The 27,616-nt window shown below is 35.8% G+C and overlaps 1 protein-coding gene across 2 annotated transcripts; it reads left to right on the top strand.

Annotated features, from left to right (window-relative positions):
• Positions 1–696: 696 nt before the first annotated feature.
• Positions 697–27,616, top strand: LOC149834452 (uncharacterized). 2 transcript variants are annotated; one of them, XM_090011409.1, is made up of 13 exons: positions 697–917; positions 4,883–5,190; positions 5,296–5,343; positions 5,455–5,634; positions 5,778–5,844; positions 7,173–7,237; positions 13,958–14,036; positions 20,223–20,341; positions 20,458–20,537; positions 25,691–25,760; positions 25,889–25,960; positions 26,681–26,758; positions 26,995–27,616. In XM_090011409.1, the coding sequence occupies exons 2-13, from the start codon at positions 4,981–4,983 to the stop codon at positions 27,073–27,075; spliced, it is 1,149 nt and encodes a 382-aa protein (XP_089867535.1). In that variant the 5' UTR covers positions 697–917; positions 4,883–4,980; the 3' UTR covers positions 27,076–27,616. The 2 variants fall into 2 exon arrangements, with proteins under 2 accessions (XP_089867535.1, XP_089867536.1); XM_090011410.1 differs by lacking the exon at positions 25,889–25,960.

The raw sequence follows: 27,616 nt of genomic DNA on the forward strand, positions 1-27,616 counted from the left end.
ACAGGCGGAGTTTAACTAATGATATAATAAAATAAAATTATTAATTTACTCTTCAAAGCAATATTTTTTTTTTTACAAAATACTTTTAAAATGCACACATGCAACTTTGACGGGTAAACCCTGGGGTTTATAATTTAACATAACAAAGCTTATGTGTGTTGGAAAAGACCCTGTTTGAAATCTGGCAACTGGGATGCATTTGAAGAAGTAGTTGTAAATACAAAGGAGAAAGAACCTCACTTTCCATCTCAAATGCATACACACTCATCCCAACTACCAGATTCCAAACGGAACCACCAAGGTACTTTGTATAAGATAATGTCCATGACTTCAGGCGTGTTAAAAATCTTTTTAAAATACCCTTTTTGAGGACATGCCATTTTTGTGGAGTGTTCTTGGTGACAGAAGCGAACATTCTCGAACACGTGAACACAGACGCTGATACGTACGAACAATATTTTAATATCATCTTATTATTTTTTAACATTCTAAAGTTTTATATTAATAAAAATTATTTTTAACATTAAAATATAAAAAAAATTATTGATTAAAAAGTAAAAAGATTATGTGCCCTCGACTTTGAAATTTTGAGTCGAACTCGCGTCACACGTCTTGTATCCACGTGTCTTTGTGACATAGGAAAAAACTTGAAACCTACAAGGCTACAACGAGGGAGACCCTTCGAAGCCCGCTGCTGGCCCTTTTTGAGCTTGACTCATGCTCCTGTGCCCTCTCACCCCTCTGTCCTCTCCTGTCCCCTCTCGCTGCCGTGAGTTTTCCGGCCAGTTGTAGGAGCTCTGACGATGGTGGTTATAACCCGCAACCCTGCGCACCTTCTCTCTCTCTCTCTCCTGACGCTTGGCAGCTGAGGACGTGAGGGTGAACTCTATCAACTCTCAAGCAAAGTAGCAGATACGGTAAGCCTGCTAAACTCTCTCTCTCTCTCTCTCTCTGCGGCCGAAAGGGGGGGGGGGTCGGGTCTCTGGTGCCTCCTTTTTCATGCCTGGAAAGGGTCATGGGTGCCCTTGCTTATGTCGACTTTTGGTATTTTTCCTTCTTGTCTACCCTTTTTTCCCTTCCAATAGCAGATGGGTCATTGCGTATATCTATTTTTTTTTAAATATAAGGTACGAGATCTGTCATTCTGTTGCAATTGTTTTGTTGTCGTTGTAGATAAATTTATGTTATTTGCTAAGTGTTTGGTAGGCTTTATTGATCTGGTTGATAGTCTTGCTTAATGAAACTAGTTTTTCATGAAGTGTCTGATGGGCTTTATTGATTGGTTGATAGTCTTGCTTAGTGAATCCATCTTTCCAAGCCTTAATTTGATCACTCCGGTGACGAGCTATAGGTTGGAGTGTGTCATCGTCCTAGTTTTGCATGAACATTTATTAGAAATTTAAACTGCTCTTTTGTAATTCCATATCCTGCAATTATAGACCCCAAATGTTTGTGAAACATTTGGGACATGATGATCTTGTGTTGTATTTAATTACTAAAATTTTCAGAAAATTCGGATGATACTTGGCAATTTTTTAGGCTTTATGATTGGTTTATCACTTTAAGTTATTTAAGCTTTATAGCGTGTGAGTATAATTTATAGGTTTATTAGATATCTTTAATATTATAAATAAAAAACTGTGACTTGCCCAAGTCATTGAGTCACAGGTGGCTGATTTGATTTCGAGTTCCGAGAATGCCAAATTGTGCTTTTTTTAAAACGGCTCATCTTATATCATCTTATGATCTTTTGTTAAACTAAGGGGACGTTTGGTTGGATCATTCAGAATCACTTTCTCAGGGGAACCTGAGAAAGTGATTCTAATAGCCTGAAATACCATGTTCAACAGAACATGAGATTTCAGGCAACCCGTGATTTCAAATCATTCTGATTCAAAATCACGGCAACCTGTGAGATTCAAAATCATTCTGATTCTAAATCCTGTCGAGTTGAGGCACCCGAACATACCCTGAATGATTTCTAGACCACATGTGTCCTAATAAAAAAAATATAGAAGCAAACAGCTAAATGTACTAAATGACAGATAGCAGACTACTTTCTGTAAATAGCTGATGAAGTAGGTAGCTTTTCATAAACTTCCCTTTTCTTTTACATAAAAATCTACCTTGACCAGGTTGTCTTGTCTCTCTTGAATTGGAATCTTGCTACCAGATAAATACAAATTTTAAAATATAAAACCGTAGATTTTACTAGTCATTTTGTGCTTGAGCTGGTTTGATTACAAAAGGAAATACAAATTTCAAATATAGAGCAATAGAATTTGAACTTTTATGGACCCAAGCTCAAACTGGCTTATTTAAAAGTAAATGCATTGTTTCAAAGCTGTAAGCAATAGGATTTAAACTCTAAACTTATTGTTTGCAAGCCAAACACTTCAACCATTATCACTATTTAATAAGCCTAAATAATCCAGCTGAATCGAACACCCATTGCTCATGTTCAACTTGCCAAGCCTATTTTATGAGTTAGAACAAGCTCTTTATGAGTCGAGTCATGAGCACCTTGTTTCTCTTTTCTCAGGCCTAGTGGTAGCTTTTGAATCAGGTTTTATGCTAGTTCCTAATGTTAAAATAGGTATTTCACATGACATTTTGGGTGAATGTAGTGCAATTGGTAAAAGCAACATTTCTTGCTAACCATGATGTTCCCTATATATATTTTTATACTTTGTTGTACTCAATTTTTTACGCAAAAAATGCCAAAGAAAATGTACTTAAAAAATAAGTAAAAGAGGTATAAGTATAAAGCTAAAGTTGAAAACAGAAAAATAATCCATGAGTGTTAATGCAACTTTGGCATCTATAACCTTCACTTTTTGTTTGATTTTTGATACATAAGAAAATCATTATTAAAAAATAAAAGCATTGTTATTTGTTTCACTTTTCAAATTGAAATGATTAAATTATACATTGTCATTTTCTGATGTACATGTCTGACTTCTTTTTTTCCCTTCAATCATATATTTTCAAAAAAAGCAGTTGCTTTACAGACTGCTTTGGTTGTTTCAATGTTTATATTATATATAATTTGATTACATACAAAAATAGCTAAACATATGAATTAATAATAAATTGTCCATTGAAAGATTTAAAGTGTCTATGAAGGACAAGGAAGGCCTTGAGAGATAGTGTTGGTCCAATACTAGCCAAGTCAGTGTAGGTTAGCTATATATATATATCAAGGTTGTAAGTATCGTATTGTAACCCGTATAGGTCGGGCCCAAAATAAGATATGTATCATATTATATCGTATCGTAAAAAATCATAAATTTTGAAAAAAAAACATAAAAAATATAAAAAATCAGAATAAAATGGCAAAAATTCTAAAAAATCATAACACAAAACAATGATGAAATCCACAAAATGCAACCATAGAATCACATATGAAGCACAAGATTGCCAAACTAGGAAGCGGAAGCGAGGAACAATACGGGAAGCAGAAGCGAGAAGCGATGCATTTTAAAATGTATAGGAAGTGGGAAGCAAGGAATAAAAAAAGAAATATAAGAATTGAATGAGAATCAAAATGAAACACAAATAAAAACTAAAATAGAAGTGACTAATAATTTTAGTGTAAGAATTAAATTTTTAACAAAATTTAAAAATGATGACTACTAATTTAGATAAAGCACATAGAAGTGAGTGAGAAGAGTGAGAGAAAATACATGAAAAACATGAAAAGTTGAGTAGGAGAACACATAAGAAGAATAGATGAAGCGTGTGGAAAGCATAGGAGAAGCGTGGGGGAATCAAGGTTCTCATCAAGCTTTGGAAGCGAAGAGTAACGAGCTCTCGAAGCGAGCTTCCCACCTATCTAAGAAGCTTCTAGTAACTCTGAGACATCATCAAACATCAACTATCTCACAAGAACAATACAAACTATTAAATATCTTGCAATTAAGAACATGCCACAAGACTCATACTTTTATATTACATAAACAAAAATATTATGACAATAGTTGCACTCAATTTTCAATCGGTTCTCACTTATTACTTGAGTGCGCTATTGCCATGTCGGATCATTTGATGCCATCCTTGTTGGAGTGTGAAAATGCACTCTTGACAAAATCACAAAAGCTCTCTTCCTGGTGCAATGATCGGCTCCCAAAATGGTCTCACGGCTCCTAGGGTGCATGGGAAGCTCTCCAGTATGTTCTATACGAATGGGGTTTTCGGCCCTCAAAAGTTCTTTAAAACCCCAAAACATAAAAGCATGATTTTGCCCATTTTTAAGTCCACAACACCTTATCGTACCCTACATGCGATACACCTATGATACACACCGGTTTAGAGATATGGGTGTGTATCGTATCGACATGTATCATGCCAAGGTTTGGCCTAATGGTTCAAAACCATCTAGATATCCAACCATGCTTCGAAGCTCAAACTTGTAAGAATCAAGTAGTGTTTGATGCCAACCTACACTGACTTGGCTAGTATTGGACCAACATGATCTATCAAGGCTTTCTTTGTCCTTCATAGACACTTAAAATTTTTCAATGGTCAATTTATTATTAATTCATATGTTTAGCTATTTTTGTATGTAATCAAATGATATCACATAAGGAAATATAATTTTAAGTTCACATTTTCATTTTCTCTAATTTGGTTGTTTTATATGAACATCTATGGACAGTGTTGGTTGTTTTGTTAAGGCTGCAGCAAGCCATTCAGAGGGTCCAAATGTGCTAGTATGATATAAAAAACTTTCCCCAACGTTGCTTGTTACACAAATGGGTTCAAGAAACACAAGGATAGAAGGTCTATCCTTTCTTGTTTAGCTGCACCCTGCTTGGGCGTCTTTTTCCTTTATGGGTTTCTTTATAAGAAATTAAGACCTCATCATTCAAACGACAAGCAGATTCTTGGATGCGTTTGAAATTTTGAATATAAACATTGGTGCGATAGAAGACCTAAGAACAACCAAGAAGAGAAGAGGAAGGGAGGAAGAAGAAGACAATGGCAAAGAAAGGGATGGAGAGGGTGGATGTCAAGGTTGAAGACGGCCACCACCAAGAGACTGAGTGTGATAAGAAGAGAAGGAAAAAGGCAAGGAAGATGAAGAAGGAAATGTGTTTAGAGGGCTCTTTATTTTCTTTCCCTACGGTTAGTATTGCTGTTGCTGGTTCCATTATCGACAACGCTCAGTCATTGGAGTTAGCCACCAGGGTATGTATGTGGTTCCTTCACCTTTTTTTTACTAAAACCAATCAAGGAATAATCTTCTAGCTCTTTCCCTCTTACTCTTTTTCTGGTATTGCTCACATTCCCCAGCTAGCAGGTCAGATTGCTAGGGCAGCTACTATCTTCAGAATCGATGAGGTTCTCTCTCTCTCTCTCTCTATATATATATATATATGTATATATGTGGTTGCTTTTATGTGCTACTTGATTTGTTATGGATGATGTGCTTATGCATGTTTGCTGGAACAGGTGGTTGTATTTGATGACAAAGCATCTCCATCAGACAAATCATGCATGGCGATGATGACAGATGATATGACAGATTATGAAGGTGGCACACCTTTCTTCATAAGAATATTGCAGTATCTTGAGACACCGCAATATCTGCGACGTAGCCTCATCCCCAAACACAACAGTTTAAGATTCGTGGTTTGTGTTCTCTCATTTGCTTTTGTTCGTTGAAGCTTCATTTTCTTCACTTTGTTTACTTTGTTGCGTGATCAATGGAAAATTGAGGTTGGGCCTAGTGGCATTGTAGAGACCAGTTATATAAAAGCTGTGTTGTTTGGCAGGGTCTGTTACCCCCTCTTGATGCACCTCATCATGTACGCAAACATGAATGGTTACCGTATCGTGAAGGTAAGATATTCCCATCGTGATTGCCAACATCTATATGTATCCCTTGGCTATTAGTTGCCCCCTTAACTGGTTTGGTTTGGCATTCAGCATTTTTGGTTTATATGCATGTGGCTCATGAACAATTCTTATTCCACTTTTCTGTAAAAGAAGGATAAATGCAAATTTCTACAGCTTCTGGAGGAAATGCAAAAAACAAATGATTTAGTGGTCCAGTTTGTTTGGCAAACACATTACTTAGATGTTGGAGTGGAGATGTGACTATTCCAACTCCAGATTAACAATAAGATTGACAATGAGCATCTAATCATGAACCATTAGAATAAAGTTTTCCCAAGAAGGAATCATGGAGCTTTTTTTCTCTTCGAGTAGCCGTCATTTCATTGGCCACTAGTATCCATTTGTTTTCAAGGATTGGAATATTACTGAGCACCTTCCATTATGTCATGCAGTATTTAGTTAGTTTTGTCTTTTGATGTCTGCTTTCTGCTACAATGAAACTGAAAACTTCCCTACCTACCCTTAACACCCCCCACTTTTTATTCAATGTTTTAGTTTACTTCTTTAGGCTTCTTAAGATTAAGCGGAACTGTAGTGTTCAAGCAGAAAATTAGTCACTAGATCACATGGATGTGATTAGCTTGTGGATTCTATTGGATTTCATGTCATTTGGCATGCATAAGCTTTGTTTAATTAGCAATACATGCACTGTAGTGATTAAGAACTTGTTTCATGATTGAACTTCTCTCTCTTAATTTGTTGCGATACACGCTTTTTATTGACAACTCAATAGAAATTAAACACTTATAATGTTCTAAAATCTCTCACAGAGATCTGTATTCTTCACTATTTGCTGAAAATATCACGTACAAGTTACTTTTCAATATACTCAAGTTCTTGTGGATATTTGTTACCATGAAAGAAGTAGTGGAAACAGTACCTTGCATATGTAGATATATGGTGCACATAGCATCGTTTAAACTTTTGTGCAAATCATTTAGTGTGCAATACAAGAATCTGCCTATTTTGTCTCTTTGACCTTCTGTATGTGGTTTTTCTGTTTGTTTTGTTTATTTTGTTATTAAGATTTTGGTGGTCATAATGAATATGTATGCCTGTGTTAGAGTTGATTTATATTAGACATTGGATCTGTGTTGAAGTCCCAGGGCTCTCTATATTTTGTGAGAGAAAAACATCTAGTAAATATATAATAGTGCCAATCTTGCATATATGTTCTAAATGTGATTCTTCGTATGAATTCAGTGTGTTTCTTTTCATTTGCTTCTGCTTGTTGATTTCCTTTTTTTCCTGTTATTTTGTGTGCCAAACAGGTGTAACTTTGAAAGGCAAACCACCAAATTCTTCTGGTACTCTGGTTGATGTCGGGTTGAACAAGGTTTTAATTCATCTATCTTTCAGTTTATGTCATGTTTTTGTGAATACATGCATGAGTATGTGCATATTGTGTTTGATCATTTTTTGTTTCTTTTTCGGAAGATTTGGTTTCATCCATATATGGCAGCTGGAGAGATCTTCCCTATTCCAGTAATGGAGATTGAATACAATTTTTTTTTATTAATATAATGAAGACTAAAGGCTTTGCAACATCCTGTGAAAATGGATTTTCTCAATTTCTTGTGATTATAAATCCCAACCACACAACTTTCACCAACACAAACATGTGAGTTGAATCACAGGCTGAGGAATCACAGTTGTGAATCTATACACTTCCTAACTTGTGAAAGTTGGTCACAATTGTCAACCTGTGATGACTGATGAGGAATCACAGGTTGAAGAATCACAGCTGAGGAATCACAACTGTTACCCTAAAATTAAATAATTAAAACCTGGTCATGATGTACAAGGGGACATCTATTGCTGGTTGTTGTGCTTGGTTCACACTAATTGGTTCGTGGCGTATTTTGATTCTATAGGGCAATAAAGAATAATCCAATTCCCCAGAGTTTCTTTCTCTTTAAAACCGAGTAAAGTGCACTATCATATAATATCTAAAAGGAGAAGCTAATATTTTCTTGCTGAAATGTCCTGATGCATCTCATAGACTTCTTTTTCATAGATTGATTGATACATGCAGTATGTTCCATTTTTTGTGTTTGTTACGTTGAATCATTTTTAAGAGGTATAATTTTGTCAAATGAAAATATCTACTCTGGTTTTTTATATTTGCATATGGTTTTTATTGATTTGGAGAAGGCATACGATAGAGTACCTAGGGATGTTCTCTGGTGGACAATGACGAAGAAAGGTGTTTCTCTCAAGTACATTAGTATAATTAAAGATATGTACAAAAGAGTAGTAACCAATGTCCGCACTTGTGGAGCGGTGACAACCAATTTTCCTATAACGATTGGGTTACATCAAGGATACGCATTAAGCCCTTTCCTATTTGCTATAGTGATGGATGAGCTTACGAGATCAATTCAAGAAAATGTGCTGTGGTGTATGTTGTTTGCTAATGATATTGTTTTGATTGATGAGTCTAGAGCTGGGGTTAATGCTAAGTTAGAATTATGGAGACAGACATTGGAAGCAAGAGGTTTTAAGTTGAGTAAGAGTAAGACCAGAGTTACCAGTCGAGGAAGCGGGAGCGGGAAGCGAGGCACTTTCAAAAATTTAGGAAGCAGGGAAGCGTGGGACCACTTAGAAGAAAATTATGAATCGTCTCAGAAGCGACATAGGAAGCGAACCGGAAGCGAGGGGGAAGCGAAAAAATGAAAAAATGGGGAAGCGTGGGGGAAACGCGTTTCCCATAAAAGGGAAACCAAAAAGGGGGACGCTTCCCCACACATTTCAGAAGCGTGACGTTTCGCGCTTCCGAAGCGCGTATCGGGAAAGCGCGCTTCCCCATACACCTAGGCGCTTCTGGTAACTCTGAGTAAGACAGAATATATGGAATGTCGGTTTAGTAAGCAACGAAGTAGTGATGAGAGTGTAGTGAAGCTTGGTGAGCAAGAAATACCGGTGGATGACTGTTTCAAATATGTGGGATCTATCATTCAAAAGTATGGAGAAATTGATGGAGATGTAAATCATAGGATAAAGGTTGGGTAGATGAAATGGAAAAGTGCAACTGGAGTGTTGTGCGATTGTAGAATGCCATTGCGGTTGAAGGGAAAGTTTTATAGGACGACAATTATGCCCGCTTTACTATATAGTACAGAATGTTGGGCTGCCAAGAGACATCATATTCAAAAAATGAGTGTAGCTGCGATGCGTAAGCTTAGATGGATGTGTGAAAATACAATAAAAGATAAGATTCAAAACAAGGAGATACATAAGAAGGTAGGCATTGCATCCATTGAAAATAAGATGAGAGAGAATCGTTTACGGTGGTTTAGACATATTCGGCGAAGGCCTAATGATGTTCCAGTTAGAAGGATGGAGAAATGGGAAAATATATTAGTTAAAAGAGGTCGGGGTAGGCCTAAGAAGACTTGGATGGAGATGATAGGAAAGGATATGAATGCTTTGAACCTCACCGAGGACATGGCATTGGATAAAAATGATTGGAGGAGAAGGATTCATATGGAAGACCCAAAATGATTTTCTTTTTTGGTTCATATCGCCGACCCCAATTGTTTTGGGATGAAGGCGTAGTTGTTGTTGTTGTTTGTTGTATTTGGTCTCAGACTCTCAGGCTATGATAACCAAGGTTGTAAAAAGCCTATCGTAACCCTTATCGACAGGGATCAAAATAAGATAAGTATCCTATCGCATTGTAAAAAAACTGCATTTTTCACTAAAAAATTCTCTAAAAATCTAAAAAAATAAAATATCGTAGAATACAAGATAGATGAAACTAAACACAGATATGTCATTAAACATTCATGATTCAACTAAACATAGATGTCTCATCTCATGTCACAATCAACTAAATATAGATTTCATTACACACAAGTTTTGTGACAAAAAATACAAAACAAAAACATCAATCATCTTCACTATCAGACATCCCATGTTTGACATTAGAGATGTCATCTTGTTGTGGGCTTTGGGACTCTTCATTTGGTTGTGCAACTATTGTCTGGGCATGCGCCAATGCTTGTGCCTCTCGCTCCCTTAATCTAATATTCATATTTATGATTTCTTCTATATCAACATACATGTAAACTCGTGCCTCATATGTAACTAATGGGCATCGTGGTGTTCCTCCACCAACCGCTGCAATATGCTCTTTCATCATGAAGCATTAAATGTCAAAACTTGCATCTCAAAGTAGCATGCTCTATATGAACTTCAAGAACCTCGCGATATCGCCACATTGGTCCATCACGTTGGGGACATCAAGCCATTAGTAAATATAATAATCATAAGTATAATCGGTTGAGACAAAATGACACTACATTCAAAAGCAAAAGGTTTTCAATTCATGACTCATTAAAAAAGTTAAAGTTACAATTTTTAGTTAAAGAAACATATATTTATGACTATATATAAAAGTCATATTTAGTATCATATTCTGCTCAATGATTTTTTTCATTTATTGCTATTGTTCAATAGCCTGAGATGATGATAGTTCATCTTCATCTTCTGAATCAGGGTCCACCTCTGGCAATTTTACTTCGGCAATTGCTGCACATTCTTGTGTTTTTTTTATCATCTTCGATAAGATTAGTAAGAAGCTCAACACGAATATCAATAGAAATGCGATGATACATAATTTCATAGTGAAATTGTTATGCCTTGCAACATGACATTTAAATCTATACAATCTTGCATGCATTACAAAACTACAAAAGTTACACTTAACTACTCCTTTCAATGGGGACTCCAAATCAACTGGTGTGCAATATTTCAATGCGGGATCCTTTAGGAAGCATCATCCAAGATCGTCGCCCTCCATCGACCTCTTAGGGCACGGATTACTAAATCTAATCACCACAAAGAACATATTTTGAGTTCTAAGAGCACAAAAATGGGATTAAGGGTAAAAATGAAAGAATGTCTTTTAAAAACATCAAAAAAAAAATAAGCCTCCCCTCTTCAAACTTCAATCATGCACAAATGAAGCAAAAAATGAGGATTTTTGACCTTATCTTACTTGTTTGAGTGAAAAATGCACTCTTATGCGAGAAAACTGCTCAAGCCCTCTCCCTTGTGTAAGAATCAGGCCTCAAAATGCTCTTAAGCCTCCTAGGGTGCGTGAGTTTTCTTTTAATGACCTCTATACAAATAGCAAAGCCGACCCTCAAGAGGTCTTTAAAACCCAAAACTTAAAAAATAAGTTTCGTTCTTTTTTAAAGCTCACCGCTAGTGTATTGTACGATACACCCTGCATCATATAATATTGGGTTGTATTGTACGATACAACCGATACGGGTACGATACACTCATATCGCGATACTAGTGTGTATCGTATTGAAAAAATTAAAAGTCATGATACATATCATGTCGTATTGTACGATAAGGTACAATACTTATAACACCGACGATAACATTAAATAATTATATACATATCCTTTGATCTTGTTTCTAGCATCACATGCCTCCTGAAAATGTTCATTTTGCTATGACCACACCACTTTTATAGTATTAGGTAACTGATTCTGACATGTCTCCTTAACTTAAAGGAATATCCATGACAAATCCATTGCTTCTATTTTATTTGGATATTGAATGGATTGGGATCAAATTCTTGGGCTTTTGCTATATCTCAATTGCTGTTCTATCATTAAGACTTTCTCTTTTTTATTTTCCACATCTTTTAGGTCAGGCTGCTCATAGAACCCCTTTCTCTCTTTTCTGACTTGCCATCTACCTCTTAAATTAAAAGGTTTCCTTTTTAACATCTTCAAGAAGAATGAGTAAAGAATATAAGAATTATTTAAAAAAAAGAGTTAAAAGGTTTCCTTTTTAACATCCTCAAGAAGATCCTTTTTAACATCCTCAAGAAGAATGAGTAAAGAATACAAGCATTATTTTCAAAAAAAAAAAAGAGGGGGAGAAGCCTCGGTTCCCCTCCTCTGTGTGTGGCACCATTCAATTTAACATGCATCAAAATTGTGAAGCAGAGTGGGTGGTCGGTTGTGGATAAAATGAGAAGAAAGTCATTGCATCGATTGGCTTGACACCTTCCTTCTTAAGTAGCAACCCAGAGAGAGAGAGAGAGAGAGCAGTTTATTGACACTTGGTTCTGATGAGGTCCTAACAATGAGCAAGGTTCATTATTAGGTTCGACTCTTTGACACCTTTAGGTATGAAATGCAAGACAATAGGTTTAAATAAGGTGGACACTAAGTGTCTAACATTTGACATTTTGTGTTTAAGTCACCTAATAGTGTTGGACATGAGGCACTGAGTGTCCATTTTTTTGTCACTTTTATGTTAGAAAATGAAGTGATTAGGATTGTCTATTTTTGGTGTCAGTGTCCAGAAGTGTTGGACACTGACACCTTTACCCTCCATAAGTGTCAAGGTAGCATGAGATCAAAGTGAAGTATCAGTGCTTATTGTTTTGCTTCAACGTGCATCTAGTGGGGAGGTTAAAATTCCATCAATATACGCTTCAACAGCTTTTGTTGGAAAATCTATTTAAGACATCTTTGCATCATTTTCTGCTTGCAATTGTAATTATATCATTATCTTTGGGCGAATTTTATCAAAGAATTGGCCTTCCATCTTGTGTTCTCATGCCTTGGTATCTTCTTGCATTTTTTTTTGAAGAAAAAACTATCCCTCTTTTGATGATACTTTGTGTGGTCAATCTGGGGATAGCCAACCATAGGTTTTAACTTTTAAGCCTAAGTTTTCTTGGCTAATATGTTTGATTTTGGTCATGGCCATGACATTTTATCCCTTATGGGGCTAATATGTTTGATTTTGGTCATGGCCATGACATTTTATCCCTTATGGGAGATTTTCTTTTCTTTTTCCTTCTAAATTCCATGAATGGATTTTGTGATTGCTTTGGATGCTTGCGTCTTCAAATCCTCAGCAAGTAAGGCAGAAACCAAACATATAACTGATGTAGTATATGACCACTTCTTAGTCTTTTGGATTATAATAACTTATATGTTTCTTACGAAGAAAATATGATGGATCCTCTTAATAAATATATATTCCAAAGTTGCCATGTTGTGAGGACACAAACATTCATGGTTTATAAACTAATAAAAGTTATCCTTTTTTACTAGAATGACAGATAGATCTGTTTTTCATTCTCTGCCTCTTACTATAATCCGCTGTCACCGATATCGCCGATATTTTGAAAATATCATGATATTATCGGCTATTTCAAGGTAGCCAACAATATCGGGAATATAGCGTGATATTTTCAAAATATCGTGATATTTTTTGAGATTTTTTTTTAAGTTTTCATTTCCTATTTTTTTGTTTCTTTTATATTTTAAACCTTTAAAACATGTTTCTTTATATTTTTGAAAGAAAAATAATGCAGAACTTATTATTTTCTTAGCTTTTTTGTTGTTATTTATAATTTTTTTCAATATTTTATACTCCGAAGATTTTCCCGAGATTTATCAACTTTTGAAAATCTCTCCAAGAAATACCCTCGCCCAGAAATTACCTTAAACGATACAGGTGACTATGCTATAACCGTACAAAAGGTGCTGCATCTCTAGCTTTGTGTTAGCATCTGAAAACTACCTTTTGTTTTAAATTGCCTTTCATGAATATTCACAATTATGCCTAGCATTATGTTTGGTATAGCATTTTGAGAATTTGAAGCTTATTGGTTTCTGATAGTGTAGGTACTAGGTTGAGCTAGAGCTGTGACACAGGCTGTTCTCTAATCAAATCAGATAAAGGCAATGAGTTTAGTTTGGGCATTGATCCTCATTTATATCTGAATGGCTTCACTTAAATGAAGTAATAAGTTTCCATTTTGATTTTGTAAATCAAAACTGCTTCGCAGTGAGGACCATTAATATAGGTAGGCTACAGGCAAGTTTCAGGTCAAGCTCAAATAACAAATCATAGCATATAGGACATGTGGATGCCTTGTGTAGGTATACTCCCTATATCACTTTATCTTCAATAGTTGGTCTCACTCTTGATGGAAGTTGTATGGTAATTGGTAACGAATGCTAAGTGACATCTCATTCTCTAATGCGTGACAGCCTTTTTTGGTATCCAGGAAGTTGTGGTTGAACAAGCGCTTGAACCTGGGCTGCGTGTTACAGTAGCTATGGGATCCAACCGCCAATTGGAATCAAGTAAGCAGCCTCACAAATTTATTCAGTTTTTAGTTATGAAGGGGATGGATTGTTTACTCTATACATTCATTCCGAAGTTATTTTTAGTGAAATTAACTCTGCTTGAGCTTGACCCGAGTCAATTTTGTAACAGTGTTCAAGCTCAGCTCGAGCTCAAGCTGAGTTTGAATATATGTTTTACTGAATGACCAAACATTTTTGAGCCTAAGCTTAGCTCCAGCTCAGCTTCTATGCAACCTACCAAGCAAACCACTATTTACCAAAAAACCAAGGTGCAAATGAAGGAGCAAGTGTTGACTAAGCACAAAAATAGCAACTCAAGTGCTTTAAGAAGTGCTCATCAGAAAATAAAAAATGATAAAAAAACACACTTGCATTCATAGGTTGAAAGCAGGAAAAATAAATTTCATTGACCAAATTCCTAATGTAGGTGTTTCAAATGCTGAAGAAATCATTCCTCATCTCTTTTTTTTACATATCACATAGTAACCAACAAAAGCAAGAAAGAATACCATTGTTCCAGGATCAGCTCAAACCATCTCATATGATGATACAACCAATAAGAGGACCACCAGAGTATTAAATACATGAAAGCTTGGCCTAATGCAGTTTAGTAACTATTTATATTTGATAGCATACCATGCTCAGGAACCTTGCCAAGTAGAATCTAGAGGACCATTGGGGCAAAGAACCTCTAATACTAAACCTGGCTACTAAAGCAATCAAGATATTCCTAAGTTAGACATCTACTATCTTAAAATTCATTACCTGGTTCAAACTGCAGTAGTCTTCCATCTAGCATTCAAATATTGAAGCATCCCTATAGAAACCCTGTAAAAGAAGATAAACAATCCTTATTAATTTAAACCCCCTTTTCTTAGTTGTCAAAAGCAGCGCTAGGCGGCCTAGGTGACCTTAGCGCAGCCCCACCGCCTGGGCGACCAGGTCTAGTGGTGGGGCCCTATATTGCTGCCTAAGCTTTTTCTAAAGCCTAGACTTTTTTTTTTGAAGATTTTTTTTTGAAGACATATCATTTGTTTTCTTCTTAGAAGATGAGAAGAAGAAGGAAAATAAGGCATGTTATTTGTCTGTATTGTGTCTATTGTTGAGAAGAACAAGAAGAAGGAGACATTATTTGTCTATTGCTTGTATTATGTCTATTGTTGAGAAGATATTATTTGTCTATTGTTTGTATTATGTCCATTGTTAATTTTTTTGTATACATGATTTTATTTTTTATGTATTGTTCATTCACATTGTTAGTTGTATGGTTTGTTTATTCAATTGTTAATTTATTCTTAATTTGTTTGAGTGGGTTAAGGTTACGTAATATAATTGTTTTATAGTGTTCAATGACATATTATTTGTCTATTGCTTATTATTGATTGATTTTATGTTGTATACATGTTTCTTATTATGTTTTTTGTGTTTTTTTAATTTGGGTACCGCCTAGGCCTTTTTAGGGGATCATTGCCTAGGCTTCGCCTAGCACCTATGACAACTAAGCCCCTTTTACACAACTTTCACAAATTTTATAAAAAAACCCAAAAACACACACATAAAATTAGCATCTAACATGATGATCTTAGTAAGAATGTGATTTCACAGTTGAACCAATAACTGTTATGTTCTCATGGTTATATAAAGAAAGGAAAAGAAAAAAAAGGTAAGAGATGTTTACCATATAGAAATGTTCCTTATAGAAATGTTTGGGAAGATATGGCCTTCTCAAAATAAACTCGATGACTTCTTTCTCTATCTTTCCTGATTCTCCATGCCTTCCATTAATATACAACTAAGTCACATGGACTCGCCAAAGAGGCTACGACACCCGGGGTTAAACTTTGACCGAGTCCATTTTTGTTCCATTTAAAAATAAATAAAATTGGGGGTGGGGTGGGAGGGGGGGTGGAAGGTTTACGGCACGACTCCTCTTCCGATAGTAGCGACGATACGTCTCTCTCTCTCTCTCTCTCTCTCTTCTTCTTCCTTTTCCTCCTTCTGGCTTCCTTCTTTGCCTCTTCATCCTCCTCTCTTTCTTCTTTCTTCTTCCTTCTCCTCCTTCCTTCGTTGGCGCAGGAGCCGAACCCAGGTCTGTTGTACTCAGTGTTGTTAAAAACGCGCCTCAAGGCGCAAAAAGCGCGCCTCGCCTCGAGGCGAGGCCCTTTTCGCCTTGAGGCGCACTTAAAAAGCGCAACACCATTAAGGCGTACGCCTCATGCGCCTTGAGGCGTACGCCTTGAGGCGAGGCGCGCCTCAAAGTGAGGCGTGCATTAAAAATCGGATGGCCCGGACCCGAGTTCGACCCAGATCCGGGCCCGTATTCTCGAAAGATCGAAGCGCCTGTGTCTTTAAAAAAGACACAGGCGCTTCGGGGCGAGGAAAATCCCTCACCCCTTCTCTCTCCACTCCGTCCCCTCTCGTCCCCCGCCACTGTTGTCGTTGGCCACCACTCGCCGTCGGCCACCACTCGCAGTCGGCCACCACCCATAGCCGATCATCGTTGTGCGACCACTCGCTGCCGCCGTGCGACCACTCGCCAGCGACTCACAGCCGTGCCAGCGACTCACAGCCACCGTCGTGCTACCACTCGCCGCTGCCACTGCTGTCGCCGGCCACCACTCGCCGCCGGCGATCTCTGCGTTTTCCGGTAACAATTTTCTGGGTTTATCACCTTGGGCAAGACGAAGCGGTTGCTCTGCTCCCTTGGCAACCCTCATCTCGAGTTTAAGGTGCCACTCGAGATCAGAGCACCACTATGTCTAGTGCTTCCAAAAGAAAGCTTTTTCCGATTACATCCAAAGGCTGATTTTTTCACTCACCCACATAACGATTGTGTCTTATGTTCTTCTCTTCATCGATGGAAATACATTGGCTCATTGTTGTCGCTGAGATTTTTTCTTTCTCGAGAAATTGTTTGATATTTTTGAAGACCAATTTTCACCATATTGCATGCTAGGCTGCTTGAATCTTTATGTGCAATTGCTTGAAATTTCTATTTATGTTTGTTACAATAGTTGACATGAATTTGCTGAATTTCTCTCCCCTCCTTAAACTCACTCATTTGATTCGTTGTGCGTTTAGGCTGTCCACATTTCTGGTACCAAGGGAAAATGATCAACGGCCCAATTTATCTCTAGTATATTGATGGGACCTTTCTCTTTTACTGTTCTCTTGTTTGTAATGTTCAGTGGACTTCACCTTCCACAGTTCTTGCTTTTATGTTTGTGTGTTATTTCCTTTTGGTTTTTCCAACTGTAGCTATAGAAAAAGGCTCAAGTGGATGTTTATTGTTCTTTGTCATTTATGTTACTTTTACATGTTAATCTCATATTTTTTTCGTATTTATTTGAGATTTTTTTATTTCGTGTTGGTTGGCGCTTCATCAATAAAGCATTTCTTATTTATTTATAATTTTAGATCATTTTTATAGTTTTTTTTTTAAGTTAAAATTTTTTTTTGAGGCTTACGCTTTGCGCCTCGAGGCTTACGCCTCGCCTCAGATTTTGGTGGAGCGCCTCGCTACGCCTCAACGCTTTTCACAACACTGGTTGTACTTCTTTTCTGCTTGACTTGTTTGTTTCTTTTATTAGTATAATTTACTTATTTTCTGCTTGACTTGTTTGATTGTTTCATGTTTTCTTAATTCACTTAGCGTATCCCTAATATATTTAGGTTGATTTAATTGTGGTGTTATTTTTTATTGATGAGGAATAATAATTATAGATTGTTAATTTGATTTATTATTAATTTTTGTATGATGAGTTGATGATGTGATAATTATTTTTTATTTCATTAGTGTTAACTTAAAACTGTTACAAAATTTATATATATATACCCTCCCCACACCCCGCACCTCTGCACCCAAGTTTTTTTAAAGTGCCTCAACGATGCATCCACACTCGCACCTATGTGACATAGATATAGAATCATAAAATATAACCCATCTATCTAAAATCTAAACAATGACACAACACCTTAATTAAAAATCATGTGATTAGCTGTAAATTGAAGACCAATATACATGGTAATTACCTGTAAATAGACCATGCCAAACACATTTATGGGGTCGGAATCGTGAAAAAACACCGGAAAAGTCGAATAACCCATTTTGCATATTTCTCTCTCCCTCTCTCTCTCTCTATATATCTATATATCTATCTATATATCTATATATCTATCTATCTATCCATCTATCTATCTCTATATATATATATATATATATATATATATATATATGTGTGTGTGTGTGTACATTACTACATTTATAGTTCTTAATCGAAAGTTAATAAACCATTAATATCATCTTAAGTTTAATTCTTGAACAACAATTCTAGATCATTATGATTAAGAACATTTAGTACCAAGTTATAATGTGCTTGATGACAAATTAAAAAAACACGTGTAAGTAAACAATCAAGATCAGAATAAATAGGTAAATTTAAGGATATGATGTTGATCTCGTTCTACACAGGTTTGATTATGTCCACAAAGTGTCATGATGTGTGGTATCCTGCCACATGGGTGTGGGTGTGGGAGCAGGTGTGCATGCGATGAATGTGACAGCAATTTTAGAAAACATGGGTGCGAGGGTGCAAGCGTGTAGGTGCAGCTAGGATATATATATATATATATATATATATAGAGAGAGAGAGAGAGAGAGAGAGAGAGAGAGAGAGTAGGTGCTTAATGATACGTGCTTAATGGGTTTTCAGTTTTTTTTTCATTTTATTTTTAAATTCTGACTGTACAGATGTGATTTATGTACTTGATTTTATAGGGATCAGCTCTTGAAGTGTTTGATTCCAATACATGGATGGGTTTTTATAAGGTTCGAAAAATCAACTGTCTGAAATCTTTGTAAATTTGTGAGGCTCCAAATATCATTTTTTTCATCGAAAACACATGATCCAGGTGTGGATTCCTCGTAAATCGACCATGCCCAACACATTTATGGGGTCAGAACTGCGAAAAAAACACAGGAAGAGTAGAAAAACCCATTAAGCACGTATCATTAAGCACCTATGCAGCTATGCTCTACTCTCTCTCTCTCTCTATATATATATATATGTGTGTGTGTGTGTGTGTGTGTGTGTGTGTGTGTGTGTGTGTGTGTGTGTGAAACTGAACTTGGACAGGGTTGATCCAGTCTAGTTTCTGACATAAATGGACCTGGGTGTGGCTGACCACAGCCGACATTGCAGAAGACGTCTCCAAGTGTTGCACCTACGCATTGGTGTGATGCCTTTTTATGAGTGTCCATGATACATAGGTGCAATCATGTTGTGTTGACGTGAGACACACATGCCAAGTAAAGTGTTTGTGTGGCATAACCTCAAATCTCAAATTTCATTTAAAAATACAATTTTTCAGTTATTTATGTCACCATATGACTCTAATTAAATGAAGGGCTGTCATCTACAATTTTATGGTGCCACACCCACACTGACATTGGTGTGATGCCCTTTTAGGAGTGTCCATGTTATTATCAGGTGCTATCATGTTGTGTTGACATGGGACACACATGCTAAGTGTTTGTGTGTCATAACCTCAAATCTATAGTTACAAATATTGATATGGCTATATCTCGGTGAGGCTATTTCTCGTGATATTATAGGTTTGGTGATAAATCTCAGGAAAATCCTGGGGCTTAAAATATATATATATATATATATATATATATATATATATATATATATATATATATATATATAAATTAGCAAAAATAAGTAAGAAAATAACATGTTTAGATAATAAAATACATATATAATAAAATAAATAAGTAAAAATGCAAAATAAAGAAGAAAAACACATTTAATATGTAGAAAATAAATAAAAAGTAACAATAATTGATAATGTCACGATATTATCAAACTGGTGATATTTTCAAAATATCGTGACATTTTCAAAATATCGTGATATTTTACCTATAATATCGCTTACTGAAAATACAGCGACAATATCACTATTTTGAAGATGATATCTGTGGCTATGCTCAAATCTACAATTTCATTTAAAATACAATTTTCAGTCATTATATCACCATGTCGCTCTAGTTATATGAAGGTTTGTCATCTACATTTTTATGATAATTTGGTGATTCAGTGTTGCATTGTTAATATATTAGTATCTGTCGGCAACTATTTTGCTATCCTTCTTTGTCCTAGTTTCCTCTATTATTTCTAGGTTGCTTGCGGGAAGTTACTAGCCCTTCTAAGCCTAGAAAAGAATTGGGATTGTATTGGGGATACAAAGTTCGGTATGCATCCAATATCAGTTCTGTTTTCACTGACTGCTCTTTCAAGGTTAGCATTGTTGTTATTCTTTTATGATGTTCCATTTTGAAGTTTCATTAGATTTGCCTTTCAATTTGGACATATGAAATTATCTAGTTCCCATTTTAAAATTTGTATTCATACAGGGTGGGTATGATTACAAAATTGGAACTTCAGAGCATGGTGATATGCCCAGTTCATCACAATTTACACTTCCAACTTTCAGGTATTATCTACTTCTGGATTTTGACTTGATTTAAAACAAGGGATTTCTAGGTGAAAAAACATTCAAAAACATTGTGAATATAAGATGGATGATAAAGTGCTATAACAAAGAAATAACGATTAGCAATACAAGCCAGCAACTTACAGTTAATGTATGTATCGTATATTATGAGTAAGAGCAACAATACTTCAAATGTCAACTACTATTACCACCCTCACCTACCTCACCTGGCTAGCCTGGTGGTTGTGAAGGCATTGAGTTGAAGACACTGATCAAACTCTGCTGGTGCACGGGTGTATTTGTAGCTTTCAAAGGGGCTATGTAAGGCAGGGTGGTCGTGGGCCCCACCTGAGGTTTTCCCTCGCTTCAGCGAGGGTTTCTCGTTAGCAAAAAAGAAAAGTATCAACTATTATTAAGTACCAAATATTGTCTTCCTTGTCAGTATATGGTTCAACCAAGGTTGTAAGTAGCGTATCGTTACCCGTATCGGTCGGGCCAATAGTAACACTGTATCGAATCTTAAAATCTTAATAATTTTTTTTAAAAAAATTAAAAAAAAACAAGGAAAATAAAAAAATCATATCACATCAAATAATAATGAATTGCACAAAATACAACCATAAAATCACATATGAAGCATTTATGTCTCTATGAGCTGCATAAGACAATATCAAGCATCAAAACAATGCAAAATATTAAATATCTTGCAATTAAGAACATGCCACAAGACTCATAGTTTTGTACTACATAAACAAAAATATTATAACAATAGTTGCACTCTATTTTCAATCGGTTTTCACTTGTTACTTGAGTGCCCCATTGCTATGCTGGATTACCCGATGCCATTTTTGTTGGAGTATGGAGCTTGATTTCTACCTTGATATAAATCTTTAATTTTTACGGATCCAACTTTATAATTTTACTTATAATATTTTTTTTTTACTTTAACTCATTTTCTTGAGTGAAAAATGTTGAAAATATATTTTTTAACTCACTTCTTTGAGTGAAAAAAAAAATGGAAATGCAATTCTAATGGCCTCTAGACAAATGGAGAAGTTGTCCCTCAAAAGGTATTTAAAACCGAAAATTAAAAAAAAAATTGGCCTTTTTAAAGTGCACTAAAGGTTGTATCATATGATACAAACCTATGTCACAGGGATTCGGCTAGCAGGGTGCCGCACCCGCGTCGACGCGACTCGACGCGGGTGCGGTCAACCCGACCCTGGGTGCGTTGTCCGCACCCAAGGTCATTTTTGTCCATTTTTTTGGATTTTTTTTAATTTTTTTTTGCCCTATGAAATGGGCTGCGGAATTTAAAAAAAAAATCTTTGGGGGGGGGTGGGGTGGCGCTGCCCCCCTATAACCCCCCGCCTGGGGCGACCCCCCTGGACCCCCGCCCGCTGACCGTGCAGCGAGACCCGCGCCGGGGGGAGCCCCCGGACCCCCCTTCCTGCAAGGGCAAAAACAATGAATCAGGCTCCACAACTCATCACTTTCATCTTTGGGGACAACCATATAAGATAAAAAATGGTAAAAAGTAAGTTGGGCATAAATGTCATGGACCTTAACAACGACCATACATTCATACATATACACTATACATGATATATATATATATATATATTACATTTTTGCCCCTGCCGCACCCCCGCACCCGGTTTTTTTGGAAGTGTCGAATCCCCGCACCCGCGCCCGCACCCGTACCCGCACCCATGTGACATAGGATACAACGTGATACGGGGGTGTATCATATGATACACCTGATACGAGTATGGTACACACTCGTATAGCGTAAACCATAAAAGTAAATGATAAGTATCCGCGATACAAGTGTGTATCATATCGTAAACCATAAAAGTAACGATACGGCACAAAACGGATAACCTTGGGTTCAGCTGTTAGTTTTTTTCTAATATAAAAAAATATTCTGACAGTTCAGAATTTTAATCAATCATTACTGTTTTATCCAGGAACCAATTCCTTGAGAGAATAGAAATAATAAAATTTTGTTTGAAACAGTGTTATCAAAAATGCGCCTTGAGGTGCAAAAGGTGCACCTCGCCTTGAGGCATGACCCTCTGTGCCTCAAGGCGCAAGCCTGAGGCACAAATTTTTTTTTTACAAAAAGATTTCTGAGACATAATCAATAAGATGAGAGATAATCGTTTACGGTGGTTTGGACATATTCGGCGAAGGCCTAATGATGCTCCAGTTAGAAGGATGGAGAAATAGGAAAATATATTAGTTAAAAGAGGTCGGGGTAGGCCTAGGAAGACATGGATGGAGGTGATAAGAAAGGATATGACTGCTTTGAACCTCACCGAGGACATGGCATTGGATAGAAATGATTGGAGGAGAAGGATTCATGTGGAAGACTCAGAATGATTTTCTTTTTTTTGGTTCATATCGCCGACCCCAATTGTTTTGGGATGAAGGCGTAGTTGTTGTTGTTGTTGTTGTTGTAATCTCATGTATTTTCCAGTTATTTCAGTTATGTAATCAGTTTCTTATTATATTACTATGTTTTAACTTTTGTTGGTTGATCTCGTATATTTTTCAGTTATGTAATTAGTTTCTTAGTATATTTTAACTTTTGTTGGTTAATCTCATATATTTTCCAGTTATGTAATCAGTTTTTTAGTTACTTTTATATGTTAATCTCATATTTTTAGAATAATCTCATATATTTTAACTTTTGTAGGTTAATCTTATATATTTTTCAGTTATTTTAGTTATGTAATCAGTTTCTTAGTATATTTTAACTTTTGTTGGTTAATCTCATATTTTCCAGTTATGTAATCAGTTTTTAGTTACTTTTATATGTTAATCTCATATTTTTTAGAATAATCTCATATATTTTAACTTTTGTAGGTTAATCTTATATATTTTCTAGTTATTTCAGTTATGTAATCAGTTTCTTAGTATATTTTAACTTTTGTTGGTTAATCTCATATATTTTTCAGTTATGTAATCAGTTTTTTAGTTACTTTTATATGTTAATCTCATATTTTTTAGAATAATCTCATATATTTTAACTTTTGTTGGTTAATCTCATATATTTTCCAGTTATATAATCGGTTTCTTAGTATATTTTATCTTTTGTTGGTTAATCTCATATATTTTCCAGTTATGTAATCATTTTTTTAGTCACTTTTATATGTTAATCTCATATTTTTTAGAATAATCTCATATATTTTGACTTTTGTAGATTAATCTCATATATTTTCCAGTTATTTCAGTTATGTAATCAATTTCTTAGTATATTTTAACTTTTTTTTGTTAATCTTATATATTTTTCAGTTATGTAATCAGTTTTTAGTTACTTTTAGTTTTATATGTTAATCTCATATTTTTTAGTACTTATTTGAGATTTTCTATTTCTTATTGGTTGTTATTTCATCAATAAAGCATTTCTTTATTTATTTGTATTTTTAGATATTTTTTTATAATTTTTAAAAGTTTTCAACAAAAAAAATTGAAGCTTACGCCTCGCCTCGGTTTTTGGTGGAGAGCCTCGCTATGCCTCAACGCTTTTCACAACACTGGTTTGAAATATCTGTTTAAGATCTTGGAAATTTCAACAGAAAAGAAAAAAGTGGAAAAGGAAAAATAGAAAATGATAATTGATGTTTTCAAAAATATTAAGAATTAGAAGATAACAGAAGCATTCAAAATTTTATGGGAAACTTTCGTGAAAATACAGTCTATATTGATGCAGAAAATTTTGGTCAATCTGTAAGTCAACATTCACATATATTTACATTTTAAAAATATCGCGATAGGCTATCTTTAAAATATTTAACGAAAATATTGTGATAATATCATGATACTTTAGACATATTAGTTATTTCGGGCTGTTTGCCTGTTGTGTTATAGAGTTGCTTGTAATAGGAAAATGCAATCCTGTTGAGGTTTGTTATATGACAACTTTACTAACCCGTAGATCAACTGTCTTAGTTTTAATGGTCTGCTTTATTCAATACAGTCCAAGCTGCCCACTCTCTGTGGAATGCAGTCATCTGATTCTTTAATTTAAGTTGTACTCTGGCTTCTGATAGCAATCCAATTGATGTAATAATATGAAGAAGCTCTGATAGATGACCAACAAAATGTGAGTATTCTCTGATAGCACGCTTAAAACCAATGAGTAAGTCATTTTTTTTAAGTTATTCCATAAACATAATAATATAAAAAATTAACTTTAGTCATTTTTTTAGGTAAAAGTAGTGTTGAATTCACGTAACCTTGTATTGTAGATCTATGTGAGTGGAAAGGTTAATGGTATTGTACATCCTATACACACAAATAGAATATGTTGGGAACAAAAGTAGATGTATATGTAATCATTTGTTCAATTTCATTGACATTATTTTCTGTACACATGGATGCTACCTACATAAAATCATCAGTTCTGCTCCCATGCTCGTCTGATCCCATGCCTAATTCTCTCACTTCTAGCAACTATAATCTGCAAGTGATAATGATCATGTTATACCTGAATGATCTGTTTTAGATCTTCTGTTTTAAAATGTAAAGGTTACTTGTTTTGGCTGATTATTCTTCCAAGATGATGCAAATTTAATCTCTTAGATTTATTGTCATCCAAGTCATTAGACATAGCAAACGAGCCACAGTAGTTAAACTTGGAGATGGGGCCAGAAGGGGCTTTCAGCATTTATTGTTGTTTGTCTCCATACTATCAAATATTAGCTATTTTTTCCAAAAGGACTTTTGGGGCAGGAAGTGGGAAGCTGGACTTAGCTCTCTTGCAGTTTTGTTATCTGTGCAACCCTGCATCTTGGAATGTAGTTTGACTATCAAACACTCGTTGCTAGTTTGGCTCTCTACAGGTGGTATCTTATATTAATCTTACTGGCTCCATGGATTAAAAAGAAGTGCAGCCCAATATCCTCCATTAGGCTATGTTATGATCCTGTGCTGTTATGTTTGTTTTTGCTTTCGTTATCTGCATCTTTTGGGGCAGCTCATTTCACAACATAATAGAAAGTTTTCTACAAAAAAAAAAAGGTTATCTTTACAGAAATCATGCCTTCGATGAAACTGTAGTTTCAAATATTTCTTAATATGATATTGTTTGAAATTCCTTTTTTTCTAGTGCATTAGTAATTAGAGTGATTATTTTATTTTCATAGGCATTTGTTGATTGCTTTTGGTGGGCTTGGTGGCCTTGAAGAAAATATCGAGGAAGATACTAGCTTAAAGGTATGCACAAACTTGTACATTTTCTTTTTATTATATTTGTTAGGCTGACCACGGTTTTTTTGGTCATTCATCCATTCAAGGTTTATGTAGTTTCTAACATTGACAAGGATATTCTGGTCATTTGACAGACCGGTCTTGATTGGGTCGGCCCTCTCTGCCCAGTCAATTTGCAAGCTGGCCTGGCCTGTTGCACACTGCTGGTTACTGCCACTTGAACACTTGTTTTTTGGATAGGGAAGCTGGGGATAACTCCTGTAGGCTATGTCAGACACATGGATATGAGGATGCCTGATGCGGTTTAGACTCGCAAGCATGAATTTTTTTTGGAAAATAGGACATGGCGATACAATTTTTTTATTATTTTTAATCAATAAAAACTAGTTTTTTTGATATTTTAATGTTAAAAATACTTTTTCCTCTACCTTCTATCCTTATATCCATTTTATCTTCTGTTCATATGTTACATTTAGATCACTCTTTTACTAGTTTAGACATATCCATATGAAACTTTGGAACATTTTATTTTTTTGTTTTTCCTAAATAACTGGCTTAAAGCATTTCATGGATTTATATATATATATTCAAACTTTAGTTAGAAGCCAGCGCAGCTAGGTCTCTGTTCTTGGGAGTGGTTTCTCCGTGTAAATATAAAAAAAAGGTGGTCTCTGCTCATCTGGTAGGGCCAAGTTGTGAATGTCACCAAGCTGACAGGATGTCATGAGTTTGAAACCCACAAGGGGGACCTCAAGGGTTTTACCAGCCGGAGGCCTGCCAAGGTCACTGGCGGGTGTTCCGTTGGCCTAAAGAAAAAACTTAGTTAGAAGCCAATGACACCCCTTTAAGCAGGTTGCAAGATAGAACATATTTCAAAAACTGTTCTCTTTTTTTATTGTTTTATGTGCATTGTTTTCTTTTGGCAGGGAAAAGATGTACGTGAGGTTTTCAATTCCTACTTGAACACTTGCCCTGGTCAGGGCAGTAGGACAATTCGGACAGAGGTAATCTCTCAAATCTGCCTGCTATTTATATAAGTTACAATACAGAGATATCTCCTCGGGACGTTGTGGGATTCAGATCAGTGTGGACCCTGACTGGGAATTGACTTATTAGTCGAGTTTTCAGATCATCTGGCTTGATGTTAAATTGGGTTTCTTGGACGACTTTTGTAGTCATTGTGTCTTATGTAGTGATTCATCATAAAACAAATGTGTGAGCCAATGCTTCTTGTGTCCAGGAAGCCATATTTATATCTCTACAGTACCTCCTAGAGCCAATCAAACGGGCAGTGTCATCGGCTCAAGAGAAGTGTGCATGAATTGGTGCACCTATCCAAATGGTTGATCAGTGATCAGTATGCATAAGTTGTTTTAACAATCTGTTTGAGTCAAAATGCAATGTTGAATGGCCCCAAGGCATGGAATTAATGGTGTTGACGGCTCGAATAGAGTTCAAGTTCTCCAGCACGTATACAAAGTCAGGATGTACTTTGGTACCAGCAAAATCGTGGAGGAGATTTCAGAAGGAACTTCCATTCACTTGGGACATCAGTGAACTATCAAAACTTATTTTTACAAAAATTCAGCTGGATCAAGAATTCATTTTCCCTCAATCCGTGATGCAAAGAAAACAGCCCCTTCACCACCATGTCAAATACTTTATAAATTGTTTGTGGCCCTCTGGGAGTGTCAGGTGTTGTAGGCTTTCTTGGTTATAACTTATTAAGTAGGCCAGGTGGCGTTGGCCTTGCTTGGAATATGTGATTATTTCCCTTTGAAAACGTTTCGGTTATCGCAATATAAAAAGGGAAGTTCCAAGTTGAAATTCGTTATATTTAATTGAGTATTATTTCTATCAAA

Source organism: Nuphar pumila, chromosome 6, assembly GCF_984573655.1.
Source record: "Nuphar pumila chromosome 6, dmNupPumi1.hap1.1, whole genome shotgun sequence".
Lineage (NCBI taxonomy): Eukaryota > Viridiplantae > Streptophyta > Magnoliopsida > Nymphaeales > Nymphaeaceae > Nuphar > Nuphar pumila.

What these genes read in the sequence shown, in the direction of transcription:
- LOC149834452 (XM_090011409.1), top strand. Translation starts at nt 4,981, where the DNA reads ATGGCAAAGAAAGGGATGGAGAGGGTGGATGTCAAGGTTGAAGACGGC. An exon ending in ATGGTTACCGTATCGTGAAG is followed by an intron (nt 5,845 to 7,172) that starts GTAAGATATTCC and finishes TGTGCCAAACAG; the next exon opens with GTGTAACTTTGAAAGGCAAA. An exon ending in TTTACACTTCCAACTTTCAG is followed by an intron (nt 20,538 to 25,690) that starts GTATTATCTACT and finishes TTATTTTCATAG; the next exon opens with GCATTTGTTGATTGCTTTTG.